Here is a 12,886-nt window from a genome sequence, read left to right on the forward strand (position 1 = left end):
AACAGTCTTGGCATCTTTTGCGAATATTCGGCTTCTTTGCCGGAGGTTCCCCTGAAGATTCACCAAGAAATTTTTCAATAGGCGTCTTGTACCAAATTGTACCGTCTTTGCCACGAACTAGCCGATTCAGATACAGTACAATGCTCTTCCGACAATCGATTTCTATCTGCACGTGAAGACAGTGGAATGTCATCATCGCCAGAGATATCTTGCTCTGCGTCACTAGGATTACTACGTTTACTCAAGAGATCTTCTTCTTTGCATATTTCCTGGTCTGACGAGGTAGAATCAGAGTCCGAGTTCCGTCTCTTGTAAAATTGAAAGAATGGGTTGTCGTTCTTCCTCTTCTCAATCCATTTTGAGATCCATAAGATTACCGGTGATCGCGACAACAATAGAATAACAATAGATTTCCAAGAATCCACGATCGAAAGATAAAAGTACTTCAAGTACTTACCTACAAAAAACGCAAAGTAATTAAGTAAGTACCTACAAAAAATAAAATACATTTTATTATAAATCATCTAATTTTATTGTAAAGCACAACAAAAATACAAAAATAAATGTTAAAAACACTGATAATCATTGAAATAATGTCTGTGTAAGATGTCCCGAAATTGTAACACTGACTGCGGGGATGGGTCTCACATACCTTATGCAACTTTGGGCCCCTGTTACTACCGCTGCGGCCGTCGCAGGACTAACGCGTTACCTGTGACTCATAGACCAACTCAATAGGTCCAGCTATTGAGAAATTTGGCAACGCTGAACGCATGGTAACTGAATTACAAGTGAAATAAAAAGTGATGGGTCTCACAGACCCAACCCCCATGACGCCGGGTTAAACATTGCTTAGATTGCAACCAGGAACATGGAGCGCAATATTTAATAATAATGACAGACGACCCCAGAAGATTCACTACGATCATTTATCCCTACTTTAAACTTATAAGAATAAATAAGCGTAATTCTTACCACACACTTGTATAATTGGCACAATAATTATTATCATAATATTCAAACAGTAATATGCATTTAAAAAATACTTTTTTTTTATGAAATAAGGGGGCAAACGAGCAAACGGGTCACCTGATGGAAAGCAACTTCCATCGCCCATGGACACTCGCAGCATCAGAAGAGCTGCAAGTGCATTGCCGGCCTTTTAAGAGGGAATAGGTTAATAGAGGAGGCTAGGGAAGGGAAGGAAAGGGAATAGTTGAGGGTAGGGAAGGGAATAGGGTAGGGGTTAGGGGATTGGGCCTCCGGTAAACTCACTCACTCGGCGAAACACAGCGCAAGCGCTGTTTCACGCCGGTTTTCTGTGAGAACGTGGTATTTATCCGGGCGAGCCGGCCCATTCGTGCCGAAGCATGGCTCTCCCACGTATAAAATACTTAAGGTTATGAGGTACATCCCACTATCCCTTCCTGAATGCTAGTATCGTTCTAAAGGTAAACTCATTTAATTAAGTAGAAAAATGTATAGACTTTCGAATGCGAGCAACATTGTAGTTAATATAATATGCTGATTCATTTCTGTGATGATAACGTACTTCATGACTCTCATCATCATATTGTCATCTCAGACATACAAATCCTCTTATTATGTAGAAATTTTATCAGGACGAGCAAATATTTAAATATCATAACTTATTTAGAGAGGCAGGAACTACAGTTGCAACAGTTTGACTTCCAATACGGTGGCTGTTTATTACTGTGGTCTGTGAATAAGTATAATACTATCAAACATGTCTGTTTATAGACAAGCTATTAGCTCAATAATAGGTAAGAATACATAAATAACAATAATTGTATGGTAATAATGCCAAAAAATCGGCCAAGTGCGAGTCGGACTCGCGTACGAAGGGTTCCGTACCGTTATAGAGCGAAAATAAGAAAAAAAATGTGTATATTGCATGGGGGCCCCCCTAATTATTTATTTTATTTTAATTTTATTATTAAATATTAAAGTACACATAATATATAGATTTTTTTTTAAATGTTGTCTATTATGTTGCCATTATGGATTACGAGCCAAAAAGACCAAAAAATAACTTTTGTTGTATGGGAGCCCCCCTAAAATATTAACTTTATTTTGTAATAGCGGCATCAGAAATACATAATCTGTATTAACTTTATTTTATTATAGCGGCATCAGAAATACATAATCTGTGAAAATTTTAAAAGTCTAGCTATAGCGGTTCTTGAGTTACAGTCTGCACGCCTTACGAATTTTGTACAAATGAAAAAATCACCGCTACAGAAGTTTTTACTTCAAATATTTATGATAGCTATTAGCTTAAAAATCTAAGACTATGGAACTCCTTGACGAATATGAATCAGTGTCAGGGATTTTTTTATGTTTCAGTATGTTGCCAGATGCTGTCATTGAGTATGCTGTACGTATGGCCGTCTTCAACGATCATGGCCTTTGCTTCTAAAGACACGCCATTGGACCGCCCAATGACGGATATGGAACTTAATTTCTTTGGCAGTCTCTTTCCAATAATGTCCTTTGTGGCTACGCCTCTGCCTGCGTATTTGATCGATGTCTTTGGAAGAAAAAAGTCATGTTTACTTTTGGCTTTTCCTCAAGTGGTAAGTTACTTAAGGGGAGGTTATTCCTAAATTAGCAGGTCGATGTCTGTCAGTGCGAATATCGACTTAAATGACATTAAAATAACATTCATATCAGCGCGCCTTGTACAGTGGCGGTTACGACGCTCGCCGCGTCCATGTTAGGGCGAAATAGGAGAAAAAACCTTTTTACTTAGATAAAAAATAGTTTAACTAAACATGTTTCCGTACATTTCCCTGTAAAATTTTAATAGTAATCGAACTGTCTAAATTATTTTTTGATTGAGTCCCTGTAAGTCCTATAAAACTCAAAATGTTTTTAAAATCGAGGTTGTTCGGGAATTATTTTTTTATCGAGTAAAATTATCTGTATTGTGTTTCTAACCATAAAAGTCACTAGTTAAAAGATGTATCTATACAAGTATATATTTTTCAGTTTTTTTTAATGACGCTTTTTTTAAAAATTACTCATTCTAGAAACGTGAATTTGGAATAACCTGCCCTTAATAGTAATCATGATTTAACATGTGTCTTTGAACAGTTTCATTAATTTCCATTAGTTTTGTGGGCGATTTTTGCTTAAGCATCGATATATTTTAGCAGCTCATAAAACATCCCAAAAGCAATTTTACTGTTACCGTTGTTATAACACGTAAAGTATGAGATTAAATGTTTTAATTACTTTTTAACATGCTTTTATTAGGCTGCCGCACTACTCGCGACTTAATGTGAAGGCAGCCTTAGCTTGGTCTGTACTCCATATGTAACGGAGTCTTTGGGCACGATTTTATCTCTAGTAGTCTAATTAATTCGAAACTTTGCATATTACGTATTAAGAGCCAAATGACAATGCAATATTTTTTTTTTAATTTTTGAAAAAAAGCGTGTTTTTATAGTTTTTTTAACTATTTTTTTTTCAGATCGCATGGACTTTGATATCTTTTTGCAATAAGGTGGAAATAATATTAACAGCAGCCTGTATTGGAGGCATAGCAGGATGCCAGCTAGTGATAGTGCCGTTGTACATAGTAGAAATCAGCCAAGAGAACATCCGAGGGACTCTAACGGCCGGTACCACTGTGCTATGTTGTGTGGGGAACGCTCTCTCCTACGGCCTTGGAGGACTCCTGACATTCCGTGTCATGAACTATGTGTCTCTAACAATTGTCACAGTAGCTTTCATACTTCTTACGTTTGTGAAGGAATCGCCAACCTTTTTGATGAAGAAGAATCGAGAAAAGGTAAATTGTTCTTATCGAGATGTTACAAACACTTTAAAGAGATTTTACACCTGTTCAAATGTGCAAAATGTGATCTTTTCAGGAAGCGGCAAAATCAATTGCTTACTACAGATCGGCCAACGTTAATGACAAAGATGTTATAAATGAAATCAACATATTGAGAAATTTTCTTAATTCTACGTTAGATGGTTCGTAAATTCGTAATTGAAAACATAAGAATATTAACATTTTACAACATAAGAGCAATTACTCACTTTTCTTCTCGTAATTTGAATAAACGTTAGGTTTACTTCTTCATCTACGTTCTACGTAATATTTTCATCGACGTTTATTTACTTCATTATCTAGCTAATACTTATATAATATCTACCTTTATATAGAATCCACATTTTTTTATTTAAAACCATTTTCCCGGTCCTAAAGGCTACATATTTGCAAAAAAAAAACGACAGTTTTCAAATTGTTAGTTACCTACTTCATCCACTTATGTCTTTAATAATTGTGTGTTCGTAAATGTACACTATATCACTCTTTGTTAACGGTTCCAAGTAGATATTAAAGTTTATGTTTGGAAGCGCTTAAACTTAGCATCAGCTGTCACTAAATATCAAATAATATGCACCGTGGTACATACGTGCTAACTGCTACCTTTAAGGCGCTCCCCCTACAGAGATGCCGTAATCTACCGTTTTTAGAGTAGGTATTAATAATACTCTAAAAACGGTAAATTACGGCATAAACAAAAATAGGAAATTAATAACGTGGAAAGAAATATTCGTAAGTATACTAAAGAGTATTGGTCTATTTTTATTATAATTTTGTAGCTTTCAAATTATGAGTTATGAAGCTCTAAAAAGCGGTAAATTACGGCATCTCCGCAGAGGGCCCCCCTTAAGCTATTATTTTATAGTACTTTAAACAATTTTGCTTTGAATCCTCCTGGACTTCGGATTAACTAGTGCATTGGTAAAACAAAAAATTGTTCGATATTAAGAATTAAAATTCCCTATCTTTAAACCTCCTTTTTGTGAAGTCGGTTAAAAAATCGACTGAATCGGAAATTTAAATATGTAGTAAATAAGAAATGTAAATAATATAACAATATATTTCATTATTAATTACCAAGGCTTAAATATGACAAAGACATAGTCGTGACATTGCAATTATTTTGTTATCAATGTTTATTATTAATTATTATCATTCGAAATCGCTACTTTGAAGCCAAATATTTAACACCGTATATCAATATTTCATAACTTTATTAAATTATACTTTACAATGTAAAGTTTATAGTTTACATTGTTAAGTATAATTTAATAAAGTTAAAGCCTAGCCTTCTAACCTAGCGTCTAGCTCTATTAACGTTTTGAATCCTTATCTAATATCACTTTTACTTATTTTCAGACTCTCCGGAAGAAGAAAAGTTGAAGGCTGATAGCATTACGAAGAAAAAAATATCGACACTGCAATTTATAAGTTAGTAGTCACATAAAACTGTATTTAAATACAATAGAATATACTTTACACAGATCAAATAAAAAACAAAAAAGTTCAAAAAATAAATAAGCACTCAACACAAAAAATGTGCTAGATGTTATAGAATCGGATTTTTTACTATCATTGGAATTGTTACAGGAAAATCGAGATCGACTAGGCGTGGACTATTTCTGATACTGTCTATATTATTCTTGACTACAATCCAAGGCATGCCAATTGTTCTGGTTTACTCCAAGCCTATATTCCACGAGGCAATGCCAAGTATATCCGCCAGCACCATTTCCATATTGATAGCCATGGTCAACCTTGTATCCGGCCTGTTTTCTGCCTACATGTTGGATGTTGTTGGACGACGGGTTAGTTATTTTTTACTCAATAGTCTAAGCGATAAGTTGAGAATGGCGAAATATAGAGATAAGGGTCATAAAAATACGTGCGATAGCTCATTAGATTCGGGAAGACGTCTGGAAAAATGTATCGGAAGCGTGTATTAGCACACAAAAAATTGCAAAAGTTATAATCAAATTAGGTTGCCAAAAAAAAGGTATTACGTTTTTAGTTAAAAACTCCGAAACTATTGACATTTAAGAAGTTTAAAAAAAAGATTCTTAAAAGAGGAGGAAATTTCCTTAAGAAAACTTCCAACTCCCGGAATTCTATCTCTATTATTAAAAATTCTAATTTAAGGCTGAAAGTAAGCCTCCATGCGGCATTTTTAGGTAGCGCGCGCGGCTTCAAAACCGAGCACGTCACACTGATTATTTTTTAAAGGTATTAAATATTAATTTAAAAATTTCAAAAACTTATGGTGTATTCCGAACACTTCAAAGAATTTGCTCCCGTTGGAAATTTAATTTCAAGTTAATTTTTCAACAAATTAGACAAATGTTAACTAACGAAATTTTGTCGAACTTCCGTCCTCATTGTACTTTAAATAAAATCTTAAATAATTTTCGTAAAATCTCTTTTGATGATTGTTTCTCAGAACTAACCGATAAGCATCATCGAAGAAATGGATTCATAGGTCCTACGACGTTTGGGAGGATTATGTCAATTATGTGCTTTAAAATAGTAATGGGAATTATTGCTATTTTCTATTAATTTTATTAACATGCTAATTTTGATGTCACAGCATGCTAAGTATTATTGCTTTGCTATTTGCTAAAAATGCGTTATCGTGAATGGGGATTGTCCATTTTTTTTTAATTTTGCTCATTACAAAAACATTTCGAGGAATAAGATCAGTGATCGTTTTTCTGTATATAAACGAAAAAAATACCCATTAATTACTTATATTTTTAAAGAAATATGTTTAACCTTTGTTTGACCTTCAATGGCGTAAAATTAGCAATAAATTCAACCAAAATTACGTTTCGAACTTTGGGTAAGCTTCTCGTATCAGCTTCCACATAATGAGAACTTGCGTTTGACGAACCAGCCATTATAAATAAGGTTGAAAGGAAATTTAAAACATAGGTACTGCAGAGGTCAATTGGCCGCCGATGATGACGTCAGAGCGAAACTTTAAAAATTTATTGAGAAAAAACTAGCCAATGAATTTCAAAATTATTTAATTTATATTCTTAAAATACCCTATTTTAACGAAAAAAAAATATAAAAGTACATGTGATTTTTTTTGGACAATGCCCATTATCGGTTCGCATCGCACCGCTCGCGTCGAGTATTATTTCGCATCGAGTGAAAAATAGCAATTCATTAACAGTTAACACTGCGGTGCGTAACAGCGCGGACGTGATTTTTATCATGATCGCAGACCATTACTTCGCACGATAATATTAGCAATCGTATTTTTTAGCAAGTACGATTAATTTAATTATTGCTAATGGGCAATTCACAATGAATTATTATTGCTAATGCTATTTTTACCAACACTACTTTAAAATAGCTGTGATGTATGGATCACAGATGGGTTCGACACAACGCGACCTATAATTTACAATATATTATATTCGATCTGATACTACTATCAGAGTAGTATCAGATCGATGGCGGACATACGTAATTTGGTTGCGTTATGTCCAACCAAACCAAGCCGACGATATCTCGACTGACATTGAATTGACATAAACCGATCAAATGACGTAGGTGCGCCATCTGCCTATGAAACAATTTCTTTGATGGTACCTACATAAAATTGTATCCAAATTGACGCAGCCGTTTCGGCGATCCGCAACGAATACCGCGACACCAGAATTTTATATATGTCTCAAATGTTATATAAAATATACTTATTTTTTATTATTTTATTTAATTATCGATTTAACCCATCAAGCCCCATAAGCTCACCACTGAGCGAGACATAATAGAATAACAATAGATTTCAAGAAGAATCCACGATCGAAGGATTAAAAGTGTTACTACTACGCAAAAGCAGATAGTATAAGCTAGCAGCTAGTGATTGTAAAACAATAAACTATGAACATATAAGATACGTGATTGCTAGTTTATATCAGCTCCGAGTCGTCTCTTACGAGCTCTAGTGATGATCCCATTGGGGGCCGTATCAACACGATTCGTGGTAAGACGAGAAACAACGATCAACTAAAAATACCATATACGTTCATAGAATATTTACATGGGAAGTTGGAAACATGTTATTTCCAAGTTTGGTTAGGACAATGCAGGCTGATCACCTGATTGTCTGACAAGTAAGATGATCCATGCGTCGGATGGGCATGTAAAAAGTCGGTCCTGCGCCTGATCTCTCGCCAGTCGTATCGGTCTTCCGTCCCACTGGGTTATGAGAGTAAAGGAATAGGGAGTGCTCTTGTGTACTGCGCACACACTTGGGCACTATAAAATTACTCCTGCGTACCTAGTCTGGTTTCAATGAAACCGGCCACCGTCACCGAAACCGGTGTGGGGAGTATTATTATTACATGGGAAGTATTGGTCAGATAAGTATGAGAGCTCCTTTCTAACCGTGGAGAGAAAAACTTGAGAGTCATAATAGTTGAGGAGTGTCCGTTCAATAGGGCTTATTTATTAACTAAATGATGCCCGCAACTCCGTTTTGCCATCGCTTAACGCGCGGGAACCGTAAATTTTTCCGGGATAAAAATATCGTATGTCCTTTCTCTGGACTGTAAGTATCTCCACATCAAATTTCAGCGAAATAGGTTCAGTGGTTTGGATCTGAAGAGGCTGTTATCTCTTGTAATGTCTTGACAGACAGATAGATATGAATTTTCAAATTTAATTTTGAATATGAAATACTTTTATACTATCAACACTACACTTACTAAGTATATTATACTTTTAAAAGGTTTTTAAAATCATCTGAAAACTGAAATTATGTTCAGATTTTCACTTAAAACACTTCCTTCAGTAAAATACTAGATATTACCACAGAATAGATAGCAGTACAAGTAGTGTTACCTAGAATCTCAATGTTTTAGGAATAGAACGTGAGTAATAAAGAAATTGTGATTGTACCATCGAGGAAATCGATTCCTAGGCAGATGACAGACCAACGTCATTTGGTCGGAACATGTCAATTCAATGTAAATAAAATGATCTGTCGGCTACATAGGCCGGATATTTGCATAGGAATCAACTTCTCTGATAGTACATATTATTATACTATTAAAACGGCTTTCCAATTTCCAGGTGATCTTCATGTACTCGGCCGTGGTCTCGTGCATCAGCAGTATCGCTCTTGGAACCCAAATGGTGTTCCACTTCGCTCCGAGCTGGACGATCGTAGTGTACATGATGGTATACTGCATCTCTTACACCATCGGATCCGGGACCGTGCCATTTGTGCTGATGGCAGAGTTATTCCTACCTGAGGTTTGTTCTCATGATCCTTCTTCAACGGTTTCGGTGTTTAGCTGAAACCAGGGCCCTGATTCACGATGTGTAATTCGACTCGGATTTGGAACCTTCACCACACGACATCCAATAAACGCTCGAATCCGAATCCGAATTTCGAATCCGAGTCAAACTGAAATCGTGAATCAGCCGGTAGGCCAGCTACGCATGAGTTATATTAACGCGGTACGCGGTATACAAGAGTACATCTCTCTATTCCTACAGACATGACTTTTTACATGCCCATCCGACGCATGGATTATCTTTCTTATCAGACAATCAGGGTGATCACTGATCAATGATCTGCATTGTCGTAACCAAACTTGGATAAAATATTTTGATGCCAGGATCGAATCGTTAAGGTGTCCTCATAAAGGTTCAGTGTATCGTGGTGTTTACGCCAGGTATAATGTGCACATACCTTAAAATAACTCTATTTATGAATCTCTCAAGAGACAATTTTCCGCTTTGCTCAGCATTCGAAACATAAAACTTAGATATATTTTTCCTTATGTTTTGCTATAAAAATGTTCTTAGCAGTACACACAAACAGCTACTTTGGCATAATTTTATGTCCAATCCAAGGAAAGCTGACTCCTCGCACAGTAATAATATTTAGACATAATAAAAGACAAACTATAAAAAATCACGTATTCACCATTAGTAGCTGTTATAATTTTTATACGTATGACACTATTATTATGCTAACACTCGTATAGGTGCACATAGTGGATGGAAAACCACAGATTGCTACGTAATTTCATTTTTCCTTCTCTTTGTTTTCCTCAGACTCTCGCAATAAAACTAAAATAAGAACAAATCAAACCGAGAATCGAGAAATCTGAAAGTCCATCAAATTAAGGATTGATCCGATCAAACTCGTACTTAAACTATTTATCCCAGGAACGTGTTACTTCTGACTCTTCTGAGGAAAGCGCGTGATAGAAAGTTTTGATTTCCTCTCGGTTTTGTTGTTCTTATTTCTCAGTTTCAAATTTATAAGACGGTACTTGTAGTATGCTAATGCTGTACTCGTTTTAGTGTTTTTACTTTGATGAAATTTGACTTCAATTTGACATGATTAATGATGTCAAATTTAATCAATCATAACGGCCTTTTGGCTAAGATCAAAGTGTAGTATAATCAAGTCATAACTACATAGTTATAATTTGACGCTATTAAGCATTCGTGTTAGCACACAAAAAAAATTACGTATTGAGTTATGAATGCAGTTATTATATTCTTTAGATGATTTAGAACAAGACTTCATTCAAATTCAAACTAATTTTAAACCAATTATTAGTTTGCTTATGCTAAATCTCGGGTGTTCTACCGTCTACGTTTTACTACATTTTTTTTGCGTACATCTCAAGATAAATCATATTTTGTCGGATGTTATACCCGTACATTAAAAATAACTAAAATATAATTAAAATTGCATATTTTGTTACAGGTAAAAGGTATTTTGACCGTAGTTGCGCTAGAATGGCTATGGACTTGCACATTCTTCACTCTGTTCCTGTTTAATCCTATAGTGAAACTACTGGGTGTGGCCATACTATACTATTTCTTTGCCTTCGCTAGTTTGGCTACTTTTGTATTCTCTTACTTCTATCTAATAGAAACTAAAGGGCTACCTGTAAATGTTATTCAAACTCTGCTAATAAAGAAATAAAAGTGAACTCTTGTTTTATAATATATTTTTATAAATATCATAAAGAGTCCCAAAAACATTTTGTTGCACTCCATGAGTATCAGCAGAAGTGAAAAAGTAACAGCATTGGTAGTAGGGAATGCAATCTCGTTCTCGCGAGATCTCGTTCTCGCTAGATCTCGGCATTTTTTGGCGAGATTGATCTCGGACGAAAAAAAGGCGAGATCTCGCGAGTTTGACGAGATTGCACTTGAGCATAAAAACGTCTTATTTGAAGCGCGGACTGACATAGACATAGACAGAGTTGCGATCATGAAGTCAAAACAAAGAGAAGCTGGCCTAAGCAACTGTGCACTGTGATTCTCAACTAGGTCCTGAATTTTGACTTCTCGTTGTTTTGTTAGTTATAAAAGAACTATTTTATTACAAAAAGATTTATGTTTTATAGTGCGCTTTTATAATTCTGGATGTCACGCTATCGTGGACGCCGGCTTCCGATAAAACGTTGGGTGTACGTTAAATGTCCTTTTGATTTTATGCACCGTGGACGTTTTGTACGGTTCAGAAATGTAAACGTTGTGATGTCCTCTAACGTGCACGTTAAAAAGTTATCGTCGACGGAAATTTAAAAGCGTCTCCATATATTTCCATACACTTTACTTCCCTATGTTATCGTTTTACCGCGGACGTCCACGATATTACCACCACGTTCAAAATTATAAAAGCGCATTAGAAGAGAAGACTGGCTGTTTCTTTCATTTGATATTTGATAGATAGTAGATACGTATGTCAAAGTTTACTACTTAAAAATTATAGACAGATACATCAAACAATGTTTGATGCATAAAATTCTATTGAAAAAAATCGTGAAAATGAATGTTAATCTTATATACTTATAATATTTATTACTTTTTTTTCGTAATTTATTAAAATATTTTTATTATTTGCAAAAAAATACCCACCAAACTGCTAATTTCGCGAGATCTCGAAATTGGCGAGATCTCGCGGTATTGTATTCATAAACTCGCGGGATCTCGCTTGAGTCCCAATCTCGCGAGATTTGCATTCCCTAATTGGTAGACATACATTTTAGCCAATAGAAAGAGTAAGGGCAGGCTTACTTCCTTTCCCACGCCGCGTCTAATCTCTCTCCGCCTAGTGAATTTTTGATTAAGTTACTTAATATATTTTTTATCCAATAAAATGCACAACTCTTTAAAATAAGTTTTTACAACGTTACTCTACTTTAATATTCACTTTATGGTAAAAGGTACGGCAAACATAATGTCTGTTCTCGCGTCCATCTGCGGAACCAACTTTACCGACGGTAAGAGGCTTTATACTTTAAGCTATTGCCTACATAGTGGGTTTCCGGAGAAAACTGTTACCTAAAGTCTACAGTAAGAGTATTTAAATGTTGTACAAGTTGCTTTTAGAATGACACAAGAAATATATCTAGCTATTTGACCGAGCTTTGCTCGGTATTCGATAAAACACAAATAAAATGGCATTTTCTAAAAATAATTCCTAGCTAGATCGATTTATCGTCCCCGAAACCCCCTATCTACTAAATTTCATGAAAATCGTTGGAGCCGATTCTCTACTCTAGCTTTTGTCGCGCAAGACTATGTTTCAAGCATTTCATTAGCAGTCACATCAAAAAAGTAAATTATCCATCTGGCGAGATACATGAAATAAAATAAAAAAGGTTAAAAGGATATAAAAATAAAATGGGGTCCGCGAGATCATACTGTTTTATTCCTCTAAAATCCAAACAATGTTCTTTTGTGTCGTTTATGGGCAACGAAAGTCGTTTAAAAATGTGTCGTCCATTCTAACTTTGCTGCGACAAAACGTCTATAAAGTAGATGAAAAATGAAATATGCTCATAAAATGTTAACCACGTGTTCGTACAAATTTGAAAACTTTTCTAATAATAATTCTTCATTCGAATACACGTGATTTTTAACTGAAAATAGAAATACTGTACATAGTGTTATTATTATTCTTATTCACTGTTACGCTCAGGTAACTAATACATTTTATCGTGCGGGAAAACGTGCATTTTTCGTTTTAAAAGTGTC

The 12,886-nt window shown here is 35.1% G+C and overlaps 1 protein-coding gene across 2 annotated transcripts; it reads left to right on the forward strand.

The window, feature by feature from the left end:
• Positions 1-1,682: 1,682 nt before the first annotated feature.
• Positions 1,683-10,830, forward strand: LOC121728287 (putative sugar transporter ERD6-like 13). Of its 2 annotated transcripts, XM_042116438.1 has the most exons (8): positions 1,683-1,784; positions 2,368-2,597; positions 3,497-3,817; positions 3,900-4,005; positions 5,222-5,293; positions 5,453-5,670; positions 8,945-9,127; positions 10,602-10,830. In XM_042116438.1, exons 1-8 carry the CDS (start codon positions 1,748-1,750, stop codon positions 10,821-10,823), a joined length of 1,389 nt encoding a protein of 462 aa, XP_041972372.1. In that variant the 5' UTR covers positions 1,683-1,747; the 3' UTR covers positions 10,824-10,830. The 2 variants fall into 2 exon arrangements, with proteins under 2 accessions (XP_041972372.1, XP_041972380.1); XM_042116446.1 differs by lacking the exon at positions 3,900-4,005 and having other exon boundaries at positions 3,497-3,647.
• Positions 10,831-12,886: the final 2,056 nt, after the last annotated feature.

This window comes from Aricia agestis, chromosome 1 (assembly GCF_905147365.1).
Source record: "Aricia agestis chromosome 1, ilAriAges1.1, whole genome shotgun sequence".
NCBI lineage: Eukaryota > Metazoa > Arthropoda > Insecta > Lepidoptera > Lycaenidae > Aricia > Aricia agestis.

Coding starts and splice junctions, on each gene's coding strand:
- LOC121728287 (XM_042116438.1), top strand. CDS start 1,748: ATGTCTGTTTATAGACAAGCTATTAGCTCAATAATAG. Junction 1,785..2,367: donor AGCTATTAGCTCAATAATAG/GTAAGAATACAT, acceptor TTTATGTTTCAG/TATGTTGCCAGATGCTGTCA. Junction 4,006..5,221: donor TCTTAATTCTACGTTAGATG/GTTCGTAAATTC, acceptor ACTTATTTTCAG/ACTCTCCGGAAGAAGAAAAG.